This window comes from Ceratotherium simum, chromosome 21 (assembly GCF_057802395.1).
Source record: "Ceratotherium simum simum isolate JZ-2026a chromosome 21, ASM5780239v1, whole genome shotgun sequence".
Classification (NCBI taxonomy): Eukaryota; Metazoa; Chordata; class Mammalia; order Perissodactyla; family Rhinocerotidae; genus Ceratotherium; species Ceratotherium simum.
In genome coordinates this window covers 17670178-17697145 of record NC_141920.1, presented here as the reverse complement: position 1 = coordinate 17697145, position 26968 = coordinate 17670178, and the positions used below count along the sequence as shown (strand labels likewise).

Here is a 26968-nt window from a genome sequence, read left to right as displayed (position 1 = left end):
AGACAAGGAAATGTCTGAGCTTTGAGCCAAAATCTATGGATCACAAAAGGATGTCCCCAGATCAGACATCTGAAAAGGTAACCTGGGATGAGGCAGGTACCAAGGACCCCTAGAGCTCCAGGTGGAACAGGTGGTGAGCAACTTTCCAGGGACAAATGGTAGCTGCTGAGATTTCGGAGGTGACAGGAAATGAGGATGGAACTGAGAAATGCTTCAGCACTGGCTAAGCCAACTCTCAGGTAAAAGCAATAACAATACGCTTTTGCACACAAGCGAATTTCAACGTGTGCTCAACGTTTCATATGTGGGAAGAGGCAAAGATAATAAAGGTAAGAAAGCTCTGACTTCATCAACCTTCACTAAAAAAGTGACCAATAAGGAGAGCGATCCCAAGTTAAACTAAGAAATTCTGTTTTAAAATATGTGTACATCTTTTACAGACAAAGGTGACCTTGGAACTCTGGAATTTGTTCAGGTTAATTGCACTCCTCCACCAAAAATGGTGTTCAGAGGGTCGTCTCAGAAATAATGCTCTACTTGGAACACTGTGCAGAAAATTTAAAAGACTTAATTGAGATGGAAATTTTTCATTGATAAGTATACAAAAAAAAGGTTTTTAAACTTCTGTTTGAAGCAACGGTGGTACGGTACTTCAGTTCAGCTAAGATATTTGCATATTTGAGCTGAGCATCCCAATAGTTGAAAACTATATGTTTCCTCTTTCCAGGAGCTTCTGTAGTTCCTCCATAAACCTAATTTAAATGGCCTCAAGACAATGCAACCCCAGTGTTGGGGAGCTGGCCTCTGCTTTGTTACAGACAATTTTGTTTAGAGGAAGATAACCATCCTGAACTGAGAGCTGGCTGAGATGCAGGGAAGAGGCTGGCAATGCTCCTGGCTTCTGAACAGAACTGATCATTCCTTCCACCCCACTCCACCCCACCCCACCCCTGGTTTGAGACAGGTTAGAATCTTGGCTGAAAGTCTTGGGTTCTGAAGTTTCTGAGCCAAAAAGTACTCTCCCCACCCCAATACACACATTTCCTATAACAAAAGGTGAAAAAATAATGCAAAAAGGGAAGAGATGGTAAACGGACGATATTTGACAGAGGAAAGGTTCACTGAATAGAAGAAAAAAAATAACAGTGAAAACGTCAGGAGCTCTGGACCTGGAAATAGATGAGCGACTGGACACAGAAATGGCTTTGAACTCAAAGCTGGTACAGTAGCGCGGAATGAGGTCCTTGACCCAGTCCTGGACGTACAGCTGTGCAGGTTGTACATAACCACGTGCAGCAGCCCTGACCTAGGCACCTAGGGAAATCATGCCCCCATCCCTCACACCAGGAGGGATGGCTGACACACGACCTTGCACAGCCTGGCTCAGCAAGACTGAAGGTGACAGTTAATAAATGAGAAACTGCTCAAATTTCCAAGCCTCTGAAAGTGAAGGCCATACAAACACTTCCCTAAGGCAGATGAAGGGCGAACTCAAGGTGTCTTGGCTTCCTCCTTCTCCGGGGTCACCTTGTGGAAACGAGTCCAAAAGGGCCTGGAGCTGGGACCATAAGAAATTGATGACCCTCCTAGCTGAGCACAATGGGGACCTTTGGAACCACTGCCTCACCAGCTCCCCAAGCAAATAGTTAATCTGTAAATTCCTAGAGCAGGACCCCACCAGGAAGTCCAACGTCTGCTCAGCCCACTTGGATTTTAACAAAACTATCTTTCACTGGAAGATCTCACGTGTCCCGATCACAGTTACCCTGAAAAAATACCGTGACTGAATTTCTTCTGTAATGACTGTACTATTGCCATAGGAATTGAAACTAAGAGTACAGGTAGGACATGTTCTGATCCATATAATAATTTGTATATTCACATTAAACCTTTCAATCGCTGTAACTTTTTAAATTCTCTATGTTAGTTTTATGTGACAATAAAAAACCCTCTGGAAATGGGTCAAAAAGGTCTAAAATAAGTACCATTTTTTAAAACTGGGATACCTAAATGTAATAAAAATATGAAATTTCAGCTAAATTATATTATAGCTCTAATCCATTGGTGTTTTTTTATCAATTGGCTCTTGTGAAACCCAGATACTAGTGTGAAAGTTTTATGGTCTTAGCAAAATATTATAGTACTTCAACTTTTAGGGTAAAATTTGAAGCATTTTCTGATGGGTCTTCATATTAATTAGTTTTTACTTTCTGACACTCCTAATTCACATTTTTAAGATTTGGACTAAGTCAATTTTGAGACAATAAATCTCTCTATTCAAACTCCTTTAAAGAGTGAAAGCTTGACACTGAACTGACACTGGTGCCCAAAATAATTTAAATAATGAAAAAATCTGAACACACTTCAAAGGTTATATTTGTATTTTTCTCCAAGATACAAGGTTTCCTCTATTTGTCTGTTATTTGAGGTTCCAGCTGTAGGCAGCTCATGAAATGGCTCCCAATGATCCCCACTTCCTAGGATTTAAGGCCCTATGTGATTCCCTTCTCTTGAGTGTGGGCTGGACCCAGTGACTTACTTCTGACACACAGAATATGGCAAAAGTGATGGGATGTCACTTCCAAAATTAGGTTACGAAAGACTGACTTCCATCTTGCTCACACTGTCTCCTACCCTCTCAGTTGCTCACTCTGATGAAGCCAGCTACCATGTTGTGATGGAGGGGCCCATGTGGCAAGGAACCCAGGGTGTCCTCTAGCCAACAGCTCAGGAGGAACTGAGGCCCTCAAGCCAACAGCCCATGAGTAACTGAATCCTCCCAACACAACCACGTGAGTGACCTTGGAAGCAGATCCTTCCGCATTCAGGCTGACTGGACCGCAGCCCCCGCCAACACTTTGACTGCAGCCTGTGAGAGATCCAGAGCCAGAGAACCCAGCTATGCCACACCCAGATTCCTGACCCAAAGAAATGGTGAGAAAATAGAGCCACTAAGCTTGGGGGTGTAAGTCAACATAAGTGAGGCCATCTTGTTACACTAAATAACCCTTTCTTAGCTGAAAGCCTTCTAGCATGTGATCATTACAAATTGCTGCACGCTGTCATGATTTTCTGGTCCTGATCCTGTGCACCTAGTCCTGCTGAGGTACTCTGATAGCTTTGTTCTTAACAATTTTAATGAATTTTCCCAGGGAATAAGAAGGCCTCCAGGAAGAAAGAGCACCTGGAGAATATTCATCATCATCAACAGAAGAAAAGAACAATGAGAGATCCTGGAGTCCATCATGTACATTTCTGAACCCCCTCCTTACTGCCCATTTTTCCTATATAACTACCTCAAAATTCTGTAATCTTTAAAGATGGGTCTTTGAGATATTAGTCACCTGTCTTCCAATTTGCCAGCTAATCTAATTAAACTTCGTTTCTCAATCTCTAACTCATTGCGATTAATTGGCTCAGATGGCGGCGAGCAGAGCGAGCCCATTGCCAGGTAGCAGGGGGAATACTTGTTATACAGCAATAGTTAACTAACATAGTTCCCTTAAAATGAGACTGGGATTTGTTTTTGTTTTTTCTTTTTCCCTTTTCCTTTCAGAAAACTGGTGCCCATGAAACACTGACAGGTGAGAATCACCTGGAACCACTCACTTAGGGGCCAATTCCAAAATGCTTAAGAAAAAAAGAAATGGTGATATCAACTTCTAGGCTACATACTAATTTAAGCCGATAATGTGACAATGTGACAAGATTATTTTAATTAGATGAATAAGTTCTCAGGTTCAAATCAACGTTAAACAATTGAGATAAATGGTCATAAATACATGCTGTTTAAAGTATCTTTTTTTCTATTCACAATATTACCAGCAGTTCTTGTTTTCTTCTGTTCTCCTCCAGTGTTCAAATAAAACACCCCAATGTGCATCTCCAATTCTGTCTCCACGGAAAGGGACCAGGGCTCTTTAAAAAATAACTGACTACACGTTGGGATGGCAAACCTAGAGGTGACCCTGAAGATGTTTGTTATCACAGAAAAATAAGGACGCTCTCAAAGACGTCTGAAAGTGAAAAGGATCTGGTTTGAAGGGGCTCCTATTGACCAACTTGTAATCATTTAGCAGCAAAAACAAGTCATAATTACAGTCAATTAGAGCAAGTCCAGACCATCCCAGGCCACTCGTTCCTGATGATCAAACATTAAGCGCTCTTTAAAAAGAGCTTGCTGACGTGAACCCATTAATGCATGCTTGGTTCCAAAGAGATAAAGGCAGGATCCTTACAGGACGAATATGTAACCACCCACCATAAGCCTCAGGAGGACCAAGGCAAATGGGTTTGTGATCTTGAGGTTGGTTTCAGAACCACTGGGAGAAACGAGGAGTATAGCAAAGTCAGGGTGATCTGAGAGGAAATGGGCTTTCTAGGGTCCCGGGAAGCTGGAGCTGGGAATGTGTGTCTCCTGGCCTGGATGAGGACGAGTCTCATGATGCCAAGAAAGTTTGAGGTTCGGAAACATCTTTTTAAGAGCAGCACCCAAGGGGCCGGTCCGGTGGTGCAAGCGGTTAAGTGCGCGCGCTCCCCTGTGGCGGCCCGGGGTTCGCCCGTTCAGATCCCGGGCGCGCACCGACGTACCGCTTGTTAAGTCATGCTGTGGCAGCGTCCCATATAAAGTGGAGGAAGATGGGCACGGATGTTAGCCCAGGGCCAGTCTTCCTGAGCAAAAAAGAGGAGGATTGGCGTTGGATGTTGGCTCAGGGCTGGTCCTCCTCACAAAAAATAAATAAATAAAATTTAAAAAATAAGGAAAAAAAAAAAGGTCAGCACCCGAACTGCCAGTGCGAAGGTCTCCCAGGGTGTTGATGGAGGCCCCCTCTAAAGCCAGAAAAAACGAAGGTTTGGAGCTGTTTCCTCTCCTCTGGCAGCTGTTCATTGTGTTAGGAAACTAAGGGGCCAAAAACATGTTGCATCTTTTGTACGGTGATGGATAAAAACTAGACTATTGGTGGTGAACACAATGCAATCTATAATAAAACTGAAATATAATCATGTACGCCTGAAATTTACACAATATTAAAAGCCAATATGACCTAAATAAAATAAAATAAAATAATGTTGTATCTGCTCCTGAGCCGAGGAGCATCTTCTCTTCTGTAAAATTTCTACATCCTCAGCTTAATGAGAAAGAAAATGAATGAATGGTCTATTCTCTCCCCCCACCAATCCATACCCAACCAAAACACTCCAGGCACAAGGTACTCACATCTTCGATTTTAACAGACATTGCCAAATTAGCACTCAAAGAAGCTGTTTCCATAGTCACTACTCCACAAGGAACAAAGCCACCTAATTGCTCAGATCCTTGTCAAAACTTGATAGTCTTAAACTTTTTAAGTTTTGCCAAACGGATGAGGGGAAGAAATGTTAGCTCACTGATTTAATTCACAGTCATAAGAGCCTAAAAAAGAGGGAAAAAACAACCAAAAATAATGCCTTGCAAATAATTAATGCAACAAACTGTTTTGGAGACTGGCAAGGGATAAGTAATAATAATGTCATTTGCTGGGTGCCCGTTTTGTGCCAGGAATCAAGCTTGACAATTTACAGGAGCTATCTCTGGCTCTTGCAGGATTGAGGCATCGGTGTGCCCATTTTACAGATGCAAACATAAAGGTTCAGAAGAGTGAAGTAACTTATCAAGTTCATATGACAAGCCGCGAGCCAGGATTTATAGAGTTACACAACCATCACCACCTTCCAGTTTTCAAATCTTTCCATCACTCCAAAATGTTCTCTGGTGCCCACTTGCTGTAAATCCCTGCTTCCCTGCCCAGCCTCAGGCAACCACAGATCTGCTTTCTGTCTCTATAAATTTGTCTTTTCTGAATATTTCATATAATATGTAGTCTTTTGCATCTGGCTTCTTTTGCTTAGCATAATGTTTTTGAGGTCCCGCCATGTTGTAGGGTATATCAACAGTTCATTCCTTTTTATTGCTAGTATTCCACTGGATGGATTCACCAGTTGATGGACATTCGGATTGTTTCCAGTTTGGGGCTGTTATGAATATCCATGTATGTCTTTGTGTGGACACATGTTCTGATGTCTGTTGGGGATATTCCTAGAAGTGGAATGCTGGATCCTATGGCACGGGTATGTTTAACTTTTTAAAGAAACTGCTCACCATTTTTTATTCCCTCCAGCGTTGAATAAAAATTTTAAGCTGAATATTCAAGAAATTGGCAAGACTTTATATCTATTCCACTCATGTACCAGTGGACGTGGACGTGTCAGATGTACTTCAACAGCCTAACTCCAGCGTGAAAAAAATTAAGTCTGTAACACTGTGGACTCACTTCAATTTATTACTTACGTAATAAGTCTGATGGTGGATCTGGTGGGGCTTCTGAGCAGCCTTTGCCTGTGTAAATACCTAGGATGGGCCAGGTGAAATAATGCTGACATTTCAGGCCAAAACAGGCCAAATGATCACCATTTCTCAAAGGCTCTGCATCTTTTCACCACTCTGCCCTTTTGACACATTAATTCCCATTTTTCACAGTTGACTTCTGGTAGTCCCTTGGGATCGATGCCTGGAATCCTCACTGGGTCCCTCTGTATCTTCTTTAGAACCTGCAACTCTTACTAATAGATAGTAAATAAATGGCATTATCAGGTTCATTTCTCCCTCTTGCAGGCAAGTAAGAGTGTCCAGCAACACCACATCAAATGCTGAAGCCCATGACCCAAACTGCTCACCTGGACACAACACTAGTGGTCGCCGCTGTCCCTTTGGCTGCATTGGATTGTTATTACTCCATAGAAAACCCATGGCTTTCTTCTTCTCCAAAACCAACTTGAATCCATTTTATAACATTTCATGAGACACTCTAACTGCCTTCTCATATACACAGTGTTGCCTCCTAGCCCCAATTCTGTAATATGCTTGCAAATGCTATTACACTTGTCGGACATGGTTCGTTTTCAATAATCTCATAGCTTTTTTATTTATTGGAATGCCACGGCCCTCTATACGTTTACTTGTTCTTTGCTTGTTTATCAAGTGCACAGAGCATCTTTCCCCCCACTGCCCCAGAGAGCCACGCACTTGATTTCTAGGTGAGGTGAGAGATGGAAATGAAGCAGGAGACAGACCGTATGAGGGAGGGTGGTAGTAAGGGAGAGCAGATTTACAGATACTTTCCTGTTACAATGTGCAACCATTTGGGTTTTTATCATTTCTCATTTAGAAGGTAAAACGTGCTTAAAACTAAACATTCCCTATCTAATCCTTGAATGGCGAAATGTATTACTGTCACCTGTTTCATTCTAAATCTCTTTCTAAAAGTGATTGCAGGAAATCAAGCCCCCAAAAGGAAGAAAAGGAGAAAAACCAAAACCCAGCCACCTAATTTTCAGTCCATACCTGAGCCTAACATTAATGCCCTCTCGGCCTGTGTACATACACCAATGCCAAGGCTAGTAAGAGACAAGGCTCCCCTTTACAATAAAGTACTGCTACGCACCATCTACTACTCGCTCTGCATATATTATCTTATTTAGTCTTCACAGAATCCAGTGAGGCAGCTATAATTATCCTCACTTTACAGATGAGAAGCTGGGGATCTGGGAAGGTAAACAACTTGCCCACGCTGGCAGAGCTAGAAAGACGTGGAGGCAGGATTCAAACTGAGGACTTCAGACTCCAAAGCTCACACTCTTTTCTCTAAATCAGGCTGCTTCCCGAGTTAAACTCCCTCGTCCCCCATGACGGTTGCCACGAGACTCGACCATCTCTTCATCATCATCAATAAATATTTATCAAGAACCCACTGCCTACATGGCATTGTTCTTGTTTCCACAGCAACACGCTGTCAGAGAGTCATGGGAGTATCCCATGCTTAAAAGAACAACACTGTAATGTCCTGTGATCGTGGCTCTGAAAGGTGACAGTTACACTACCACAGCGGACGCCGTCTCAGCTGGCAGCCTGAAGCCTGCAGGAGCTGTGCTGGGGATAAACAAGAAGAAATTAAGCAGAGGAGAAAGGTAGGGGTTGTAATCCAAAACGATGGTCTGCTTTCACTATGAATGTGTTTGTGATCGTTCCTGAAACAGAATCCAAGCCAGGTTTGCACATTAATTGTTCTTTTATTAGGAAACAAATCAAGCAATCCAGGACAGAAAGTGAAATCTGACTGTACTGCTAACAGTTCCCCAGAGGTATCCGGCAATGATTATCGAGTTAAATGACTACATCGCTACCAATTGCAATCTCAAGTCAGTCCCCTCCAAGATCCATTTCTGCTCTCAACGTACGGAAGCTGAAACTCACTAGTAAATGGACTAATTATCCCTTTACCCATTTGTTTAACTGTTTCCCTCTCCCCTCATCCCAAAGCATGTTTTGCCAGGCTCTTAACAGGCTGATTTTAAATGCTTTTTTACTATCATTCCCTACAAAACTTGTCCTGGCTCATGAAACAAATCTTAGAGCAAAGAAGAAAGAAACTGCCTTTTGAAGACAAGCTTTCGGCACTGACTTCTGGACACTGTGACCAACATGTTACAGCAAAACATATCACCCCAACTGTGTCCTGGATGTCAGCTTACAAATTGAAATTGCTTTCGAGACTGGGAATTTTCAGATTAAAAAGAATATGGAGAACACACTACTGAGCTTTAAAATGTATTGTTTACCCAAACTTGCCAAAAGTTTTAAATAAGACTCTTTAAAGGAAATCGAGCTATTGTCTTACTTATACATGATTTGGGTTCCAACAATTTCTGCATTTAGAAATAAAGTAAGAAGATAAATGCATTTTTAAAAGTTGACATTTGCAGCATCCCTGCATCCACAAATGCAGATGTTCATGAGGAGACCTGGAAAAAATAATCTAATTTAAATGGTCTAGTGAGCATTAAACAGAAAGGAAAGGGTAGATATATACATAAAATCCCCATTTTTACTAATGGGTGAGGTTTAGAAAGCACCAAATCTCCAACACTAGCTAATCCCACTAGTATAAGGATCCCCTGGAACAAACGCAGCCACTTGCTGAGTACATGCTCTAGGAGGTTTGCAGAAGCCGCTGGCTCAGGTAGAACCAAAAGAAACATATGGTGCCTTAACAGTAGATTTCCTCCCAAACTGTATTCCGGGATTGCTTTTCTTTCCCGTGTGTTTCTAAGAGGAAGCAAAGAAAAGGTGCTTGCTCCTCACACTTCTCTAAATGTTTTAACAAAAGGCTGCTGAATAAACACATTACTCACTTAAAAATTGAAAAGAAGTTCTATTCCTGAGATGAAAGCAACTCGATTTGCATTTTAACAGTTGTGGGCGAGCGCCACCTGGCGGGAGCATCCGGAACCGGCGTGCTTTCAGTATTGGACAGCTGCCCAAGCCCGTACGGTTTTACCGCACGCTACTCAAGAACGATTTGAGCCCCGCGGTGGAAGATTTTTGATACTGTTTTTGCCGCGGGAACGTGAGTACTATCAACGTGTGGCAGGCTGGCCAGGCCCTGGAGGATAGTAAAACCTAAGTTAAGAATCATGCCCGGATCCCCAGGACTGCCCCAAGCATCCTCCCGGCTCGCCTCCCTAGCACACCTAACAGACCCACAACGAGGAAAACAAGAATTGTGCACCATCTTTAGAATGACGTTGTGGCCGTCCCTCATCTCTCACTTGCTAATCCAACCTTTCAGCCTCACACACCTCAAAAGAAGTGTCCCAGTTACCTAACTTCCCAGCCACGGAAACAGGCTGTCCCTTTGCAGAAGTCCCATATTCAGGTCCCATTTTGGTATGGAGCAAGGAAGACTCCGCTGCATTTCCAATGGAATGGCATTCCAGCGGTTCTTAACCTCAGAAGCAGCCCGTTTAAAGAGGTTACACTCCCCCACACTTTTCTCTTTCTTTCTTCGTGATAATATATGGGCACCGCTGTTACTCAGCAATCCAAAACGAGTCTTTTCCTAAGTCCCACTTGCTTATCTCAGCTTGTCCCTCTGATCCCAGCAATCTCCGCTCCGTGTGGTCGCACCAAAGCCAATCGGTGCTAAGAAACTTCAAGGTGATTTTGAACTTGGAAGCACACCTGCACCACTTCTTCCCTTCTCTCCTTCCCGCCACCGCCTACTCTTTGGGGACTCAGAGCTGGAAGCTGCCTGCGGTGGGATTTGGTGATGTGTAACACCCTGGATCGTGGTGGTCGCCTCGGCATGCCAACTCACCATTAGGCGCACCCAAGGGCAAAGCCCCACACTGGAAACTACCTCTGCTCACCTCATTCCCATGGTCAAACCCAAATATGAGTCCCCCAAACTTTTCAGGAGCAGACGCTCACAGGTCAACGCCACTCCACTTGTAGGGCCTTCACAGGGGCGCCCATTTACTCGGGATAAAAACCACGGGGTAGGGTGGAGGTATTGCTGTCTCGATCCTTAGTACAAACACCTCCACGAGTGCCTTCAGCGGCTTAAGGACAAGCTTAGGGACGCAGCGTGTTTAGGGCAAGTCTGGAGCTTCCTGTATCTCCCGTGAGAAAAGAAAAGCCACCGCCCTGGCAGCCTGGGCCTGCTAGCGACCAGTCCTCCGCACGAAAAGCGCGCGCTGCCTAAGAAGATGCGGGGAGAGAGCGCTCCACCCCGGGCGTCGATGCCACTTCCCGTCTCGCCGCCCCAAACACTCAAGCGACAGATTCCGACAAGTGGGAGGCAGCAAGTGGAAATAATTCGCAACAACCGCGGAAAGTTACTCCAGCCCGGGGGCCGGCGGGAAAGTAAAGCGAGGAACTTCGCCAAACGCGGGCTGCCTAGGGACGCCAGGGGCCGGGCGCGCTGGCTCGGGCGCGCCTGGACGCGGCTGCCCGCATCTGGACGCAGGGACCCGGGCTCCGGCCCCCGGGACCCGCGTCCCCCGCGAGACCACACAACTTTCTCCTCCCAGGGCCCCGCGGCGGGTGCCCGGGCGCACCGGGGAGGGAGCGCGGAGCCTGGCGGGCGCACTCACCTGCGGCGCTCTGTGCCCCGGCGCCGGGCAGCGGCGGCAGCTGCAGCCGGAGGAGCAGGCTGACGGCGAGCGCGGCGAAGCTCGCCATCCGGGCGGCGGCGGGCGGCTCAGCCCCTTCCCGCGGGGGCCGGGGCCGGGACTGGGGCGGGCGCGGGGCGGCCCCGCATCGCCGGCGCGACCGCAGGCTGTGCGCGCCGCTGGGCTCCCGGCTGGCTCCGCTGGGCTCCCGGAGCCGCGGCCGCTGCGCTCGAAGCCGAGGCGCGGCGCGAACTGAGGCGGGAGGCTGGGCGGGGCGGGACGCGGGGGCGGGGGCGGTGTCCCCGAGTCCTAACGCCGCCGCCGCCGCCGTCGCCGCCGCCCGCCCGGGCGCTCCGCCTCGGCCGCGCACACGCCCTCGCGCGCACGCCCGCGCCCGGCACACGCCCGCGGCTGGCACACGCGGGCTCCCCCGCGCACCCTCACCGGGGCTGGCCGGCTCGAGGCCGCTCGCACTGTCACGCGCCTACACACATCACCCCCGCACCCGCACGCCCGGCAGCGTCCTCGCCTCTTCGCCCCGCGCCGCGCCACGCAGCCAAGCATCGTCTGCCCGGCTGGGGCGCAGGTACCGGGGGCGGTGGGAGGAGGAGGGAGAGAGGGAGCAGCCGTTTGAACTCGGAGTGGGAGAACAGGTGAATGTGGGGAGTGGGGTGGGGGACGGAGGGAGGGAGGAACAGGCGTCTCAACTCGGGATGGGGGGGCTAGGTGAATGGGGGGAGGGGAGGGGCATCTGCCCTAAGCTAGGGCAGGCGTCTGTTGGCCAGGGTCTCGGGCATGCCCTGGGGTGAGCATTTCATCTAACAGTCGACAGCCCCCCCTAACACACACCCACACACATTCACACACACACTCTTCTAGGGCATTGCTGACCGCCCCGCAATCGCCCCCCACCTCATCAACCGCCCAGGCACCCCTCTTAGACACCCACATCTCTCCCTCGTCCCCACCCCCACGCAGGAGAGGAGCAGGCTGGGCCTGAGGCATCCCCCCTCTCTCTCCCCGCCTTTCCCTCTTCCCTTTCTCGGGAGACAGAACCGGGTAGCTTTTTCCTTTTTCTTCCCGGTCTGAACAAAGACCTGGTTGGGGCTGGAAGCCTAAAACCACAGATCAGAGTCGGAGCTGTCCCTCGAGCCGGCAGGCTGGGACTCGCTGCTCTCCTGGGAGCTGGATCTCATGGAGGACACCAGGTGCCACTTGGATCCTGGCTGGGGGCCTGGGCTGTAATAGCGGGGCAAGGACACCTGAGCAACGCTCAAGGGATTCACTCTGTGAACCTGCCAAAGGCTTCCTTCTGTTTCAGCACAGCCACCCGCCCCCATCCTTGTTGGGATTCCAAGGACTGGATTGGACAGACTATGGGGGAGAAATATGCAAGTCAGGCATGGCTAGGGTTTCGGAAAGTGGGGAGCCTCAGGCTCTGGACTGAGTGCTGTGGCAGAGAACACAGGCCTCACTCCCGCACACCCCAGATCCCCCTAGATGGAGGGGAACAGTTTCCTTGAATGGAGACCCGTTAATTCCTGCACCCTGCACTTGTCATCCCAGGCGCATTCTTCCGCCCCTATCTGGCTGCCCGACCACCACCACCTTCAAAACATGAAGGCCTTGGACCAGCCTGTTCCTAGCCCATGTGTCCCCCACGAAAGAACCGCAAGGGAGGTTTCTCCAAGTCCTGCTTCCCAGAAAGTGGGATTCCACAGGTCTGGGCGGGAGGCCTGGCAGTGGGACCTATTACAAGCTGCCTCGGAGAGTCTTTTTTTTTTTTTTGAGGAGATCAGCCCTGTGCTAACATCTGCCAATCCTCCTCTTTTTTTTTTTTTTTTTTTTTGCTGAGGAAGACTGGACCTGGGCTAACACCTGTACCCATCTTCCTCCACTTTATATGGGATGCCGTCACAGCATGGCTTGCCAAGCGGTGCATCCGTGCACGCCCGGGATCCGAACCAGTGAACCCCGGGCCACCACAGCGGAGCACGCACACTTCACCGCTTGCACCACCGGGCCAGCCTATCATAGATTCTTAATAGTTCTACAAATGCTTACAGAGCGCTTAACCACGTGCCCTACTCTGTGCTAGTCTCTGGGGACTCAGAGAGGAGTGGCCTTTGGGACAACTGGAATGATCCCTTCTGCCCAGAGCTATGCTGTTTCCTCCATCAAACCCTCACCCAAGGCCTGTCTTGAGCAGATGAGTCGTTAGGGAGCCTCTCAGGAGAGGCCGGAGCCAGGCCCATGACCTGTGACCCTGGGCATGGCTGATCACAGGGGCTGACCCAGGAGAGCAGAAGGTCTCCTGCCACTAGGGAACTTGGTGTCACAATTCTAACTTGTCCTGGCTCCCTTGGCTCCTATTTGTTCCCTCCCTCAAGCTTTCTGGAGTATAGAATAGCAGTTCTCATGGCATCTTCAGAGCACATGCCCTCCCGCACCCACACTCTAGAGATGCCATGTTGCTGCCCACAAAGGTCCCAGGTCTGAATGGGGCTCATGTGTCCCCGAGAAAAAGCTCCATTCCAAAGGTAACCGAGCTGGTGGGGCAGGACCAGTACCCGAGCTCGGCACCAGGCTGGACCTGCCCAGGGTGAACCAAGGCCCTCTGTGCTTTCCCAGCCCTTCACACCTGCAAACTGCCCCCTCTATGCCTTCAGGAGCACATGCTCTCACCTGCTGGCCAACAGGACTCTTGCCTTCAGTCACATGAGTGTGCTTTTGCACCTGCTGTTCCCTCTGCCTAGAAGGCCCTTCCCTGCATCACCTCCCGGCTAAACTCACACTGGTCCTTAAGGCTTCTCTGTGAAACTGTGGCCAAGAGGTACTTCCTGCCCAAGGCCCGTTGCCAAGGCCCCTGGGGCTGGCTGCTGGACGATGCTTTTCACACTGTGGGGATGTGGTTTGTCTCCTTGGTCCGTTCTACAAGCCTGAGTTCTCAAAGGTATCTGGGCACTTAGGACACAGCTGCTGGGTGGTGGGAGGTTGAGGGGGGAGGGAGGGAATGGCTCAGGGCCACAGATGCCTCAAGCCAGGCCCCCTCTGAACTGGCTTCTCAGGGGAGGGGATTCACAGAGAGGGGCTGCTTTCCCATCTGCCCCCCATCAGCCTGGGTTGCTGGGGGAACTTGACCAATGGTCGTCCCTGACTCAGGGCTGGGCTCAGCGTCAGGGCTGAAGCAAGGAGGCTGGGGCCTGGGGTGAGCTTTGTGATGGCTGGAGAGGGCAGAGTGGTGCTCTGCCCTGCAGCCCCTTTCAGTTTCGCTCAAGAAGGCGGCCTCTTGTCCTCGGAGCGACTCTGCCCTTAACCCCACGGGGCATTGGCAAGACTTCTCTGGGCCTCAGCTTCTCTATTTGCACAGTGGCTTCCCTTTCAGCTCTGGCAGGGGCGAAGACAGGAGTGTTCAGACATTTTAGCTGCAGATCGCTTATGCGAGCACAGTTTTAGGGGAAGCCTGAATCCTGGGGCGTTCTTTCAGCAAGTGAGCTGGCTGCCTGCCACGTGCCAGCTATCGCAGGGCTATAGGTTTGCAGCCTGAACAACAGGTGTGGTCTTTGCCCTCACGGAGCTTACAGTCTCGTGGCAAAGACCAGACAAAGAGAAGAGAGGTAAGGGACCCGGAGATGCAGAGATGGCCTCCATCTCCCCAGCCCCTCCCCTGCCCCTACTGATGGTCAGCCCTCCAATGGGGAGCAAAGAACCAGGGAGAAGACACCTTGGACCAAGGTGCCTCACTTACCCATGGGGAAAGCCCAGTGATATACTACTGCTTTGTCTCCGCCTCACACATGAGGAAACTGAGGCTCAAAGAGAGCAAAGACCCTGTGTAGGGAGACGGCCCATGAGTGGCTGCTCCATTAGGGCCTTCTATCTTCTTCCTGTGGCACAGGTGCCACTAGCCATTTAAATTTAAAATTTAGAAAATCAGTCTTTAATAGCACTAACTACATGTCAAAGTGCTCAGTAGCCACACGTGCATATTGGACAGCGCAAATATAGAACATTTCTATCATCGCAGAAAATTCTATTAGACAGCACTGCTCAAACTACAGCCTGTGGGCCAAATATGGCCCCACTGCTTGCTTTTATAAAGGAAGCTTTATCGGGGCACAGCCATGCTTATTCATTTGCAGGCTGCCTGTGGCTGCTTTGTGCAGAAAGTTCTGCAGACAGTGCTGCTGTAGAGCAGGAGTCAGCAAACTACTGCCAGTGGACCAAACCTGGCCCACCTCCTGTTTTTATAAATAAAGTTTTATTGGAACACAATCCTGCGTATTTGTTTACAAATTGCCTATGGCTGCTCTCTGCACTACACAAGCAGAGTGGAGTGATTGTGACAGAGATCTCTGGCCCACATGGCTGAAAATATTTACTGTCTTTGCCCTTTACAGAAAAAGTTTGCTGGCTCCTTCTCTAGAGGCAGTCTCACAGTGCAATCTGACAATCAATGGTCTAAAACTGGTTCTCAGAGTGTGTTCCTGGGACCAGCATCATCAGCATCACCTGGGAACGTGTGAGAAATGCAAATTCTCAGGCCCTACCCTAGACCTACTGAATCAGAAAGGCTGGAGGTGGGGCCCAGGAATCTGTGTTTTAACCTGCTCGAGTTGAAAACCACCGATCTAAAATACCCACAGAGGAAATGCCGATGAGTGACTGGCCCAGTAAGGGTGCTCATGGGCTCTCGCGGGAACAGAAGAGTCTGGAAAGATGTCAGGGGAGTGATGGCCATCCACTGCCTGGCCCCTCTGCAGCAGAGCATTTGACAGCCCTTTGGGGAGGCCATGCCTGCCAGGAGGGGCTCTCTCACCAGCGCCTGTGCGCTTGCCCAGGCCCCACTGCCTGGCGGCCCCGCCCTCCCACAGAGTTGTCAGCACATTTGGAGCTGTCTCCACGCATAAATTCATGGACCAGCTGTCTCTTTTAATCTGGTTGCAAGATGAAACCATTAATAGATGTCAGACACATTGGCAATGATCTCTTCATTAATAATTTCCTCCTTTCTGAGGAAAAAAAAATTAGTAACAAGCAACCATCAATAATTCAGAAATACAAGTTAACCTTTCTATTAGCAGAGTGGCTCTGCACACACCACGGACTCTTTCAGAGCCAGTAGTCCTGGCTTGAATAACATTTTTATGGCAGGAATATTAATATGCATTAAGGCTGTCTCTCAAGACACGCAAATATAAATAACTCAAATGCAACTTAGACACCTTAAGTATTTGTCAAGTGTAACCTCATGATCCAACCATTTTGTTCTGTAAAAACATGCATTACCAATAATATTGCTGTGTCCAAAAGCAGGACTTTATGAAGGCGTCATTTTCGGTTTGAGGCCCTGTGGTTAGAAAGATTTCCCTTATGCTGAACCAACACTGCCACTCTGTAATTTCCTCCCTTCAAAGTTGGCTCCTCTCTCTGGGGACACACAGAAAGAGCCTGGACATACCTCCAGGTGACTTTCATTCGGATATTGGTGTGCTCTAGGTAAGCATTCTCAATTCCTTACTCTCAATTCCTCCTGATCCTCTTCTTATGTGATTTTCAGACCCCCCTCATCTGTTCTAGAAGAGGAACAAGAACATGTTCCTCTTCTAGTACATGCTCCATTTTGGCAACACCCCTCTTCCAGGTGAAGCCTTGCACCTGCTCACGTTCCCCACACCTTCATTTACCACCCAGGTGACCATGAACTAGTCACTCTCCCTCTCCAGATCTGTTCCCCGCTCTGTGAAATTGGGGTGATTATTCCCCCCTGCCTAAGCTGAGTGAGAGTGAAGTGAGTTAATGGATGTGAAAACACCTAGAACAGGGCCTGGCCCACTCAAGAGATCCCTTCCTCTCCTTTCTTTCCTACTTCCAAGTTTTAGGTTCAGATTGCACCCCAGCCTTGACTTCAGGCCAACTATCATAGACACCTGGACCACAACCCAGCGTGGAGAGCCAGCTCCTTAGGCCAAAACACCAGCACATGGTCCAGACTGTTGGCAAGTAGACCTCAGAGCCTGGGATGCCCTGAATTGAATGCTGGGACCGCATCTCACTTTGCCTAAATGGGATGGGCCAAACAGCTGTTTCTTTTAATTCAAACACACACACATGCACACACACACAACTGAACTAAGTGACGTGTGCCAAGCACCTACCATGGGTGTTTGTGTCTCTAACTTGTGCCCAAACTTGTGCTAGGCAGTGGGGATGCCAAGATAAAGTAACCCCATCCACAGTCAGCCCACCAGCACAAACAGGGTGGTATTCATGTCAGGGTTTGAATAATGGACGTCAAATGTGATGGAGATACGGCCCCAGGCTTTACTTCTTGCTTCCAGCAAAGTGGTTCCCTGATGAAGCAGGAGAAAAGCCACTGCTCCCGTGGCAGCTTGGTGCCCCGGAGTTGGACACAGGCCTTGTCAGAGCACTGAGGTTCCCACAGGACTCAGCCCCTCTCCCCGTCCCTAACTCCAGACTCGGATTCAGGAGGGTCCCGGGTAGGGGCAGACACAGCAGTCTAAGGTGGGGTGAACCTGTTGCTTCTCCTCATCCCCCTGCAGTACGCTCAACTCAAACTTCAGCCTCTTTCTGCCTCCACCCTCACTCCTCCCAACCCCGCCCCACACATAGCAGCCAGAGCGGTTGTTCGAGAAGACAGCTACCCCACAACCTTGTTGCTCCCCAGCTTAAAACCCTTCACAAAGGCCCATTGCCCTCAGAATACAGTCCAAAATCCTTAACATGGCCAATGAGACCCTCCACTGGCCGGACCCAGCCTGCCTTTCTAAGCCCTTCCTCTCCCTAATTCGCCTTAAACTCCTTCACAGGGAGTCTTCACCAGGTAGAGAAGGAAAGAAGGGCATTTCAGGTGGCCAGAACTGCTAGGAAACACTCAGAGATGTGAAAGAGCTCCCATAGGTTAGGACAAGCCAAAAAGGCTGAGAACTGGGTGTGGTGGGTCTCTCTGTCCTCTGAGTCCATTTATACACACTGTTTACTCCAAGGCACACTGGAAGACTCTCCACCACCTCCCTTGGCCCTCTGCCTGTATAGTTCTCTCTCTTTGGAATGCCAAATTCAAAATCCTCATCCTTCCTTATCCTTATCTAGGCATCCAAATCCTCAAGGCTCAGCCTTGGGCAGGGTCCAAGGGCTGGACTGTAGTAGGCGGGATGAAGAAGAATCTCATTCCGTAGTTAGTTCCATTTCCATAGTACCATTTGCAGAGCTGCCTTCTCCATGAGGGTGATAGCATCTGAGGGTTCCAGGACTGGGTCTCACACACCCTCGTATTCTCAAAGCCAAGCCCCAGGATGCATACAGCAAGCACTCAATAAACGTTGGTGAAGACTAGGGCCAAATTTGCCTGCCAGGGCCAAATAGGAGTTCAGGATGAGTTGTTTTCAAACAGGAGGGTCAGTGCCCCATTTGTAAATCTTTATGGGAGAGTCGACTCATCAGAAAGGAGCCAGAGCAAGACTCACAGGTACTTTTGGTGAGATGTCACAGGGTGACATTTTCCAACTGTCTCTGATCCTAGGAACCACCGGGAGCTCTTGTTAATAACTCAGAATCCTCACCCCAGAACTGATGAACCCAAAACTTCAGGGAAGAGCCTGGAAATTTTCCCTTTTTATCAGACTGTGCACTGGGGAGTTTCATGGAAGGGGTAAGTCTATCCAGGTCAACCTGGGAGTAGCAGGGGTGGTACTGTGGTCAAACCGCGGGAAGCACCTGGCCCATGCTCAAGGCAGAATCAGGCCTGTCCCTGGCAGAGAGGAACCGGGAGAAAAGCCCTGGAGGCTTTAGTGGCTGTCTGCCCAGGGGGCTGAGCCTCCTCCAGATGGGAATCAAGTCCCAGGAACAACAGAGGCTGAACCTCTGAGAAAAAAATGGCACCAAGAGGTTTGAAACAGGAATGATACAGAAAGAATGCCTCATTTTTAAAAGAAATTGTTAAAACTTCCTTCAGATCTCAGCTTTACAGAATTGGCTTCATCAGAATCCTTGATTCTATTTTTTTTTTTTTGCAGGGGAAGATTTGCCCTAAGCTATCATCTGTTGAGAATCTTCCTCCTTTTTTTCTTCTTTTCCCCCACCAAAGCTCCAGTGCGTGGTTGTATATCCTAGTTGTAAGTCCTTCCAGTTCTTCTATGTGAGCCGCTGCCACAGCATGGCTACTGACCGTCAAGTGGTGTGGTTCCACACTTGGGAACCAAACCCAGGCCACCAAAGTGGAGCACCCCAAACTTTAAACACTAAGCCATCAGGGCTGGCTTAGAATCCTTGATTCTTAATATACTTTCATGATGTTTCCCTGCATAGCCCTGTCTTATTAATATTATTTACTTGCTTATGTTTATTACTTTTTATGATTGTATAGATTTGGTATTTTATTTTCATTGATATGTTATTTAATTATTATATTTTGGAAGTGCCTTCCACCTACCGTAAAAACCATGTCCTTGACAGTAACAGAATTCTGCCCACTACAGTCCAGCCCTTGAATGCTGCACAAATCAAATGCAGGCTGGCAAGAAGGCCTTTGGGGGTAGATCCCAGAGCCCAGTTGTCCTGGGATCCCACATGGCAGCCAGGCCTGGGTTTCTGCTGCAATGATGCTCAACCCTGCTGCATATTAGCATCACCAGGGGCCCCACCCTCAGCCATTGAGTTATTTGGGTAGGACCCAGGCAATAGTGTTTTTTAAATCTCCCTGGTATTTCCACTGATAACCACTGCAAGGACTCCTCATTTAGAGTCTCGCCACCCCTGGGTGGGTGGGATATGAATCATCTAAGAAATTTGTGGGAAGGGGGGTTGGAGTGGGGCAACACAGAGCCCTACCCTCTTATAATCTGATACACTTTCGTAAAGATGCCCCATCCCCTTGCCCATCTCAGGGAATCCCTGCACATAACAAGAGATGTTCCTGGAGAGGGTGTGTTGGGCAAATGGCACGTTTCTCAACGTGGGTCCATGGGACACACCTGCTCCAGAACCACTCGGGGCAGCGGAGTGGTGTTCATTAATTTGGAACTGATTCAGAATCTCTGGAGGTTGAGGCTCAGGAGTTTGATTTTTTAATTTGCACACCAGGTGATTCTCAAGCACGTGAAGTTCGTGAATAACCAATGCAGTATCAGGAACAAGGGAAGTTGAGAGCCTTTAGGGACAACTCTGAGCCTACTGAGGCCAGGTCTGCATCTTGCTCATTTGTGTGTCTCTGACGCCTATAAGGGCTTAGGATGAATACTGAGTCTGGAACACATACACACACATTGTATTTTAGGCAAGACTCTTTTCTTACATCCAGCTCAAACAAGCTTAAGTGAAAAGAGGAATCTTGTGGCTTATTTAGCTGAGCAATTTATGAGCACCTGCAGGCAAAGTGGAATCCAGGTACTCAATTGCCATTTTCTCTCTCCATCTCGCTCTCTCCATATCTCAGTTGTGCTTCTCTCTGTGAGTAATCAGGGAAATTGGACACTGACAGATCCGTATATAGTTCTCACAGCTTAGCACCGTCAGTTAAAAATGAGACCTTTAGCAACACCCCTACCAAACTCTAGTGAAGCCACTGATTGGCTGATTTGGGTCACATTCCATTTCCTGAAACAAACAATTTGGCCAAGGAAGTGGTGGAGAAGGCAGTACTGTAATTGGCCAGCCTTGGTCATTTGTCCACCGTTCCATATTGGGAATGGTCAGCATAACTGAGAGCCTCATGTAGACCAAATGGAATGGGGAAGGAATGTTTTCCCCAAAGGATCTTGGGCAGTCAGATAACATCTTTGCACCTCACTTATGAATTGAAATGTTCATAAACCCCTTTAATAAATCGTCTGCAGACCTAACCACTCACCCAGGGTCAGCCCTCTACTTACCTACTTCGCCTCTCCATCTGACACCCTATTCAACCCCCCATCCCCACACAGACCCTGTGATTTTTACACAACCTCCCCTTCTTCTGTACCAAAGCATAAGTGTTATCCTCAAAATATTTTCAACCAGCTAGCTACTCCATAGCCAATCCAGTGGAATAAATACTAGTTCCTTCATTTTCAGAAAACTGCGTCCGTTTAAGAAATATTTTACTCTTCTACCCAGAAAGACGTCTCACCCATAATGATAGGAGCAAGCTTCAGCCCCCAGAATCTCCCTCACCACTCCCAGAACCGAGCGGGATGGTGGCGGAAGACTTCCCGAGCACACCGAGATTGTTCATTGGCGCGACAGGCCAGACGGCGCACGTTTATTCAAGCCATTCTCACGTCAAATAAAACATTGATAAATCATTATTTTTACAAGCTAAAAAATTGCTAATAACTCAAGGCAGAATGAGAGTGAGTTTGTTGAAATGAACGTAGAGAATGGAAGGTACACTCTTGGAATGTAAAATCATAGAAAATACCATCTGGGAACACAGAAATCATCTGTCTTACCTGGAAGCCTATTTCCAAAGTGGCAAATTTAGGGATGGGTTTGAGGACAGAGTGTGCCCTGTGCTCTGGGGCGGGGGCTGAAGGCAGGGGGAGCGAGGTGTTCCTTTACCCAAAAACACCATTCATCGCTGTCTGCCACTGAAGCTTAAAGATTGATAATCTTGGGGATTTTTCACTTTGGTTTTGCTTCTGCCTTTCTGAAATGTTTGAACTTGCATTTACTGTGAGCCAGGCCTGCAGCTAAAAGCCTTATGTGCATGATCCACCCTACAATTCTCTTATTATTCCCCATTTATAGGTGAGGAAACCGAGGCACAAGGAGGTTTGGTGATTCTGGATAGATGCTGGTTTTAGGTTTTGTTTCCTCTCAAGATCTCCTGGACCTTTTAAGATGGCTCTAACCGTTTCTCCCAACAGTGGACCAAGAGTGTTGGAATTAGCAGGGGACTCCAAGCTTGACCATCTCAAATCCTTTTTTCATTTTACAGACGTTTCCATACAGTTTTGCTAGTAAACAAAAGTAAACAAAAATAAATAAGTTCACTTTACCCAGAAGCCAGATCTCCTGTAATAAGTTCTTGGCTAGGTTCTTCCCAGAACAGGAGAATGTGCCACATAGATTGGGTCGATTTTGTTTCTTTGAGGCTTTGCTTTCTGAATTTCTCAGGCCTCACCTATACTCCGGGAAGAACTGAGATATAATAACCGAGACCATAAAGCCCACAAAAGTCCCCAGGTTAACAAAGGCAGATGGATGCTCCCCAGTGTTCGGTTGGGGTCAGAGCCTCTGCTTTGAGAGACTGGACCTTTGTATAATTCTTGCTTCCTGGGAGAAGAACGTTAAGGGCCAATGAATGCTTTAAAATGTAAACGCATGGAATTTTGCAACCTCTCGATAACCAGGTTTCTCCACTCTGATAGGATTCAAAAAAAAAAGTCAGGAATTGACAAATGTTGAATATTTCCTTCCTGTTAATAGTGCTTCCCCTCCTTCCCCTTTTTCTCCTCCTGTGACTCTTCTGACATGAATTTATTTTCTATTTGAAAGCCAATCTCACTGGTTATTAGATATTCTCCCTGCTGTCACTATCAGTAAATTATTAAACAGCTGACCAAGCCTTGTTTTAAAATGATTCTCTTATGACGCTCAGTGATATATTTGCCGTGAATACTGAATGGCGCCCTGGTCTCCCAGGACACGTGAATGATTCCTACTTACTACCTTTAGCAAAACGGGTGTGCAATTAGCAGCCGCAACTTGACTTGAATGGCGGTTACTCGAGATGCCTGTGGCTCATTTACGTGGCGCTCTCTTTGCTCATTACACTCCGCACTGGGAGAAGAAGCATGTTACACTTCTAGGCCATGTCACGAAATAGCATCAAGACCTGCCTTTTGTCATTCCTCGCCTCCTTTCTTGTCCTGCCACCCCTGAGCCTTGCCTTACCTATAAGGATCCCTTCCTTATTTAAAGGAACAGCTGTTTTGAGTGCATTTCCATTTAAAGAGAATAAACCGGATGGGAATAAAATTCTTTAACTTGTTTGTGTCTCTACTTCCTCATCTATAAATGGAGATCATAATTCTACCTCATGGATTTTTTAATGAAAATAAAGTGCTGAACACAGTGCCTGGCATATATATAGTAAGTGCTTAGGAGCCAGTAGCTACTTTTTTTCCTATTGACTCCTGCATGAGTCCAGACTCTCTAGGTCCTAAGTGACAGAGACCCATCTCAAATTCACTTAAGCCAAAGAGGGCTCATATTGGCTTACCTAATCAAACAGTGATCGATCAGTCAAGATCTAACCAGGAAAACAGAAACTGCTTCAAGTATTTACAACAGAGGGAATTTAATTCAGGAAATCAGCTATACAAGTGATGAGGTTGCTGAGAGCCCAAAAAGAGATAGGAAGGTAACTCAGAAATACACGAAAGCAAGAAGCGACTCCCAGTCCTAAGATGGACGGACAAAGGTACTGGAAGCCCCCGGGTGCGGTAATGCACGGAAGGTGGAAGCATGACAGATGCATCCAGGGGACGCTGAATCCGTCTATCCAAAGCATCTATCCAAAGAGGGTACCTCTTTGCTGCTGGAGAAATCACGAAAAGCAAAGAGAGAGGAGAAGAAATTCCCTTGTGTCTCCCTTTCCCCTGCCCTTCAGCATCTCGTCAGTGCCTCCCATTGGCCAAACCCAACTGGAAACCAGCAGAAACAGGAGTCTGGGAAAACACCACCTCCAGGTTGTCTGAGTCCAGAGCATGTGTTCTTAACCACTATAAAATAGTGTCTCCCAGGGCCAGCCTGGTGGCGTAGTGGTTAAGTTCGCGCGCTCTGCTTCGGCAGCCTGGGGTTCATGGGTTCGGATCCCAGGCACGGACGTACGCACTGCTCGTCAAGCCATGCTGTGGCAGGCATGCCACATATAAAACAGAGGAAGATGGGCACAGATGTTAGCTCAGGGCCAGTCTTCCTCAGCAAAGAGAGGAGGGTTGGCAACAGATGTTAGCTCAGAGCTGATCTTCCTCACCCAAAAAAAAGAAAGATAGCGTCTCCCTTATGCAAACTCGTGAACGTCACCCGCATCTGAAATGACCTGCCCCCCACTTGATTATCTGCATTATCATTCCCTCCCCAGATGTTGTGATCAGCCCCGTCCCTGGTCATGAGGGATTTAAGGGGTCCCGGTTGGGATGCTGGTCGTTCTATTGCATTGTACCTCCTGGAAGTGTCCACCAGATTTCCGTAACACACCCTGAATCCAGCATGAAGTTGTCAGCCTTGGGACAACTTCCCAAAAAACGCATTGGGAAGTATGACAAAGAGGTTATGGGGGTCCAGGAACAGAATGTTATGTCCTAGAGCTCAGCACCAGGTGCTGGCTGAGCCAAGAAGGACAAGCAGTAACTGGAGAAAAGCAAGCAGTGCCGTTCACTTTGCTCCCACAAGAGTTTACTTATTTAAAAATGGATGTTGAATTTGGAAGCCAGACTCAGAGAGGCCCAAGTGCAGAATTTGATTTGAATAAGTCGATCCAATATTTTAATTAATGGTCATATTTTATGGGAGACTCTGAAAGCAAAGAATCAGATATGCTGTATTTTGTTAGGAAATCGAACTCTAAGAGTGAGAGGAGGTTCTGTGGAGGTTTTGGAGTCAAGAATTGGTGCCATTCATCTTCAAAGGGACTAGCTAACAACAAACACTCCTCCTTCAACTGCTGGATCCCAAAGCCTCAGTGAAAATATTTCCTATCTCTTGGAAAAGTATTCCAGTCTGCAGAATAACTCTCTTGATAAGGCAGTAATTAGAGGAGCAATTTTAGCAGATACAAAGGCATTTTTTAATAATTTTAATTATTCAAAAGCCTGATTAATTATCTACCCCACAGATTAGAGGCCAAAGAGGGATAAAACTGTGTGGAAATGGTTACCACGCCAGGGTGAGGGGAGAATTCAGCCACCTTCAAACAGAAAGCTGCTCTCTGTGACTTTGTAGTTACATTTTTGTGCCCTGCAGTGCTCACAGAGGATGGATCACTGGACTGGGCATTAGGAGACCTGGGTTCCAGGCCTGGCTGCACCGCTGAGCTGCTGCATCCTTGGCTAATTCCTTTTCGTTATCAGGACTCTGTACTATTAGTGGGGAGAAAGATGGAGGGGATACAATAGGTGGTCCCTGGGCCTCTGTCAAGTGCTGACACTCTATAGCAATATGGGACTTTTTTAAAAGTATAGACACCATTGGAATTTTTTCTGGAACAATGAAAATCTGAGGAAGGTTTATTAGCGTGGAAGGGCTTTGATCAGATTTGGGGTTGGAAATACAGTCGCACACCTGTGTGGGGTAGATTAGTATGAGGAGAGACTAGTACTGGAGCGACATGAGACATGTCAGGCAGATGGGTGTGTCCTTAAATAAATGTGTGGATGGAAAAAGTTGCCCATTCATTGAGCTTTATTGAGCACCTCACATATACCTGTAGCCTCGTGTGAGGTACTGTGGAGACACAGGCTGTGTCTTCAAGGAGTTTGCAAGGACAAGGATGCCTTGCCCAGATGGTAGCCCATTGATGGGTCTATTTGGATGACAATGTCAGAATATTCTGGAAGCAGAATGGTCCACTTTTATTGATATAGCAGTCATGCCCCGAGCCTCTGTATAAGCCCTATCTGCAGACTCAGTGATGAGACCATCTCAAGTGTGTGCCTTGTGTGGGCTTGATGGCTTTCCTCATGGGGTAACTGCCTCACCTCCAACATAGCTCCCAACACTCACCCCTAGCTTTTGTCCAGGGTTAAGTGTTGGAGATCCCATAATATTTCCCACATGAGAAATTTTCAGTCAGCGTTGGGACAGTTGACAACGAGCTTTCAATTTGTTCTCTTGGGGGTCCCTCCAGTGACCCACAGTGCATGCCTTCTTGACTGCCTCCTAGAGCATAGCACAGTGGCTAACAGCATGAACCCTGGAGCTAGATTATCTGGAATCCTTGCTCTGCTGACCCCTGGCTCTGTGACCTTGGACAAGTCATATAACCTCTCTGTGCCTCAGTTTCCCTAGATGTAAAAAAAAATTATCGTTACAAAGATTAAAGTGAAGTGCCTGCACATAGTAGATATGATATAATGGTAGATAAATAAATAGCTATATTACTTTACACAGTTTTCTGCAATTCTATAGGATTCAGCTATCCCATGTCTAAAATGGGACAGTAATCCTTACGCCTTTATGCAACAAATATTTACTGAGGTCCTATTAAGTGCCAGTCACTGTTGTGGGAGCTGAAGATGCCACACTAAGTAAAACAAGGTCCCTGTCCTCATGGAGTTTGCATTCTTGTGGGTGGAGGGGGCAGGCAGGACAACCAAATAAATGTGTGATGTGGAAAAAATATAAAGCAGATTAGTGTGCTGGTGTGTATGCTTTTTAAGATACAGTGGTCAGGGAGGGCCTTTCTGAGGTGATGACATTTGAACAGTGATCTGAGTCAATGGAACAAGTGATCTGAAGGCAGAAAGTGGATTGAAGTCATAGGAAACAGCAGGTGCAAAGGGTTGGAGGCAGGACCATGCACAATACATGTGGGGAACAGCTAAGGTCCCTGTGGCTGGAGAGGAACAGAAGAGAAAGTAGTAGGTGAGATCCCCAGGGGGAGATTGGTGGCTGGAGCACACACAGTCTCACAGGCCAGATCAGGACATGGAGAGTGTACTAAATGTGCTCAGAAGCCATCAGAGGGATTTGAAGGAAGGGTGACAAGCTCTGACATGTACACAAATTACCATAATGCAATGCAGAATGTGATGCACGGTGGAGAGACACAAAGTGTTCAAGAAGTTAGAAGAGAAGGGAGCAAGCAAGTCTATTTCAGACTTGGGAGAGTCTGAAGCTTGGGAGAGTGAAGAAAAGCTTCAAGTTGCTGCGTAGATGTTAAATGGGAGGAAGCCAATATCTCAAATGCGGGAAATCTACAAACATGATGCTTAGGGGATCCATTTGTTGATTTGTTCATTCATTCACTTGTCAT

The 26968-nt window shown here is 47.7% G+C and overlaps 1 protein-coding gene and 1 long non-coding RNA gene across 2 annotated transcripts in view; one reads left to right on the top strand and one right to left on the bottom strand.

The window, feature by feature from the left end:
- PTPRT (protein tyrosine phosphatase receptor type T) overlaps positions 1-11145 on the bottom strand; it is a 1015836-nt gene extending 1004691 nt beyond the window's left edge. The window contains exon 1 of the mRNA XM_087445249.1: positions 10972-11145. Coding sequence (XP_087301375.1) covers positions 10972-11059 — 88 coding nt within the window. The 5' untranslated portion in view covers positions 11060-11145. The remainder of the gene's footprint in view (positions 1-10971) is intronic.
- Positions 11146-11449: 304 nt separating this feature from the next.
- Positions 11450-26968, top strand: part of LOC147914213 (uncharacterized) — a 29480-nt gene continuing 13961 nt past the window's right edge. Inside the window, exons 1-2 of the long non-coding RNA XR_015555513.1 lie at positions 11450-11575; positions 18533-18661. This is a non-coding gene — a long non-coding RNA (uncharacterized LOC147914213). The remainder of the gene's footprint in view (positions 11576-18532; positions 18662-26968) is intronic.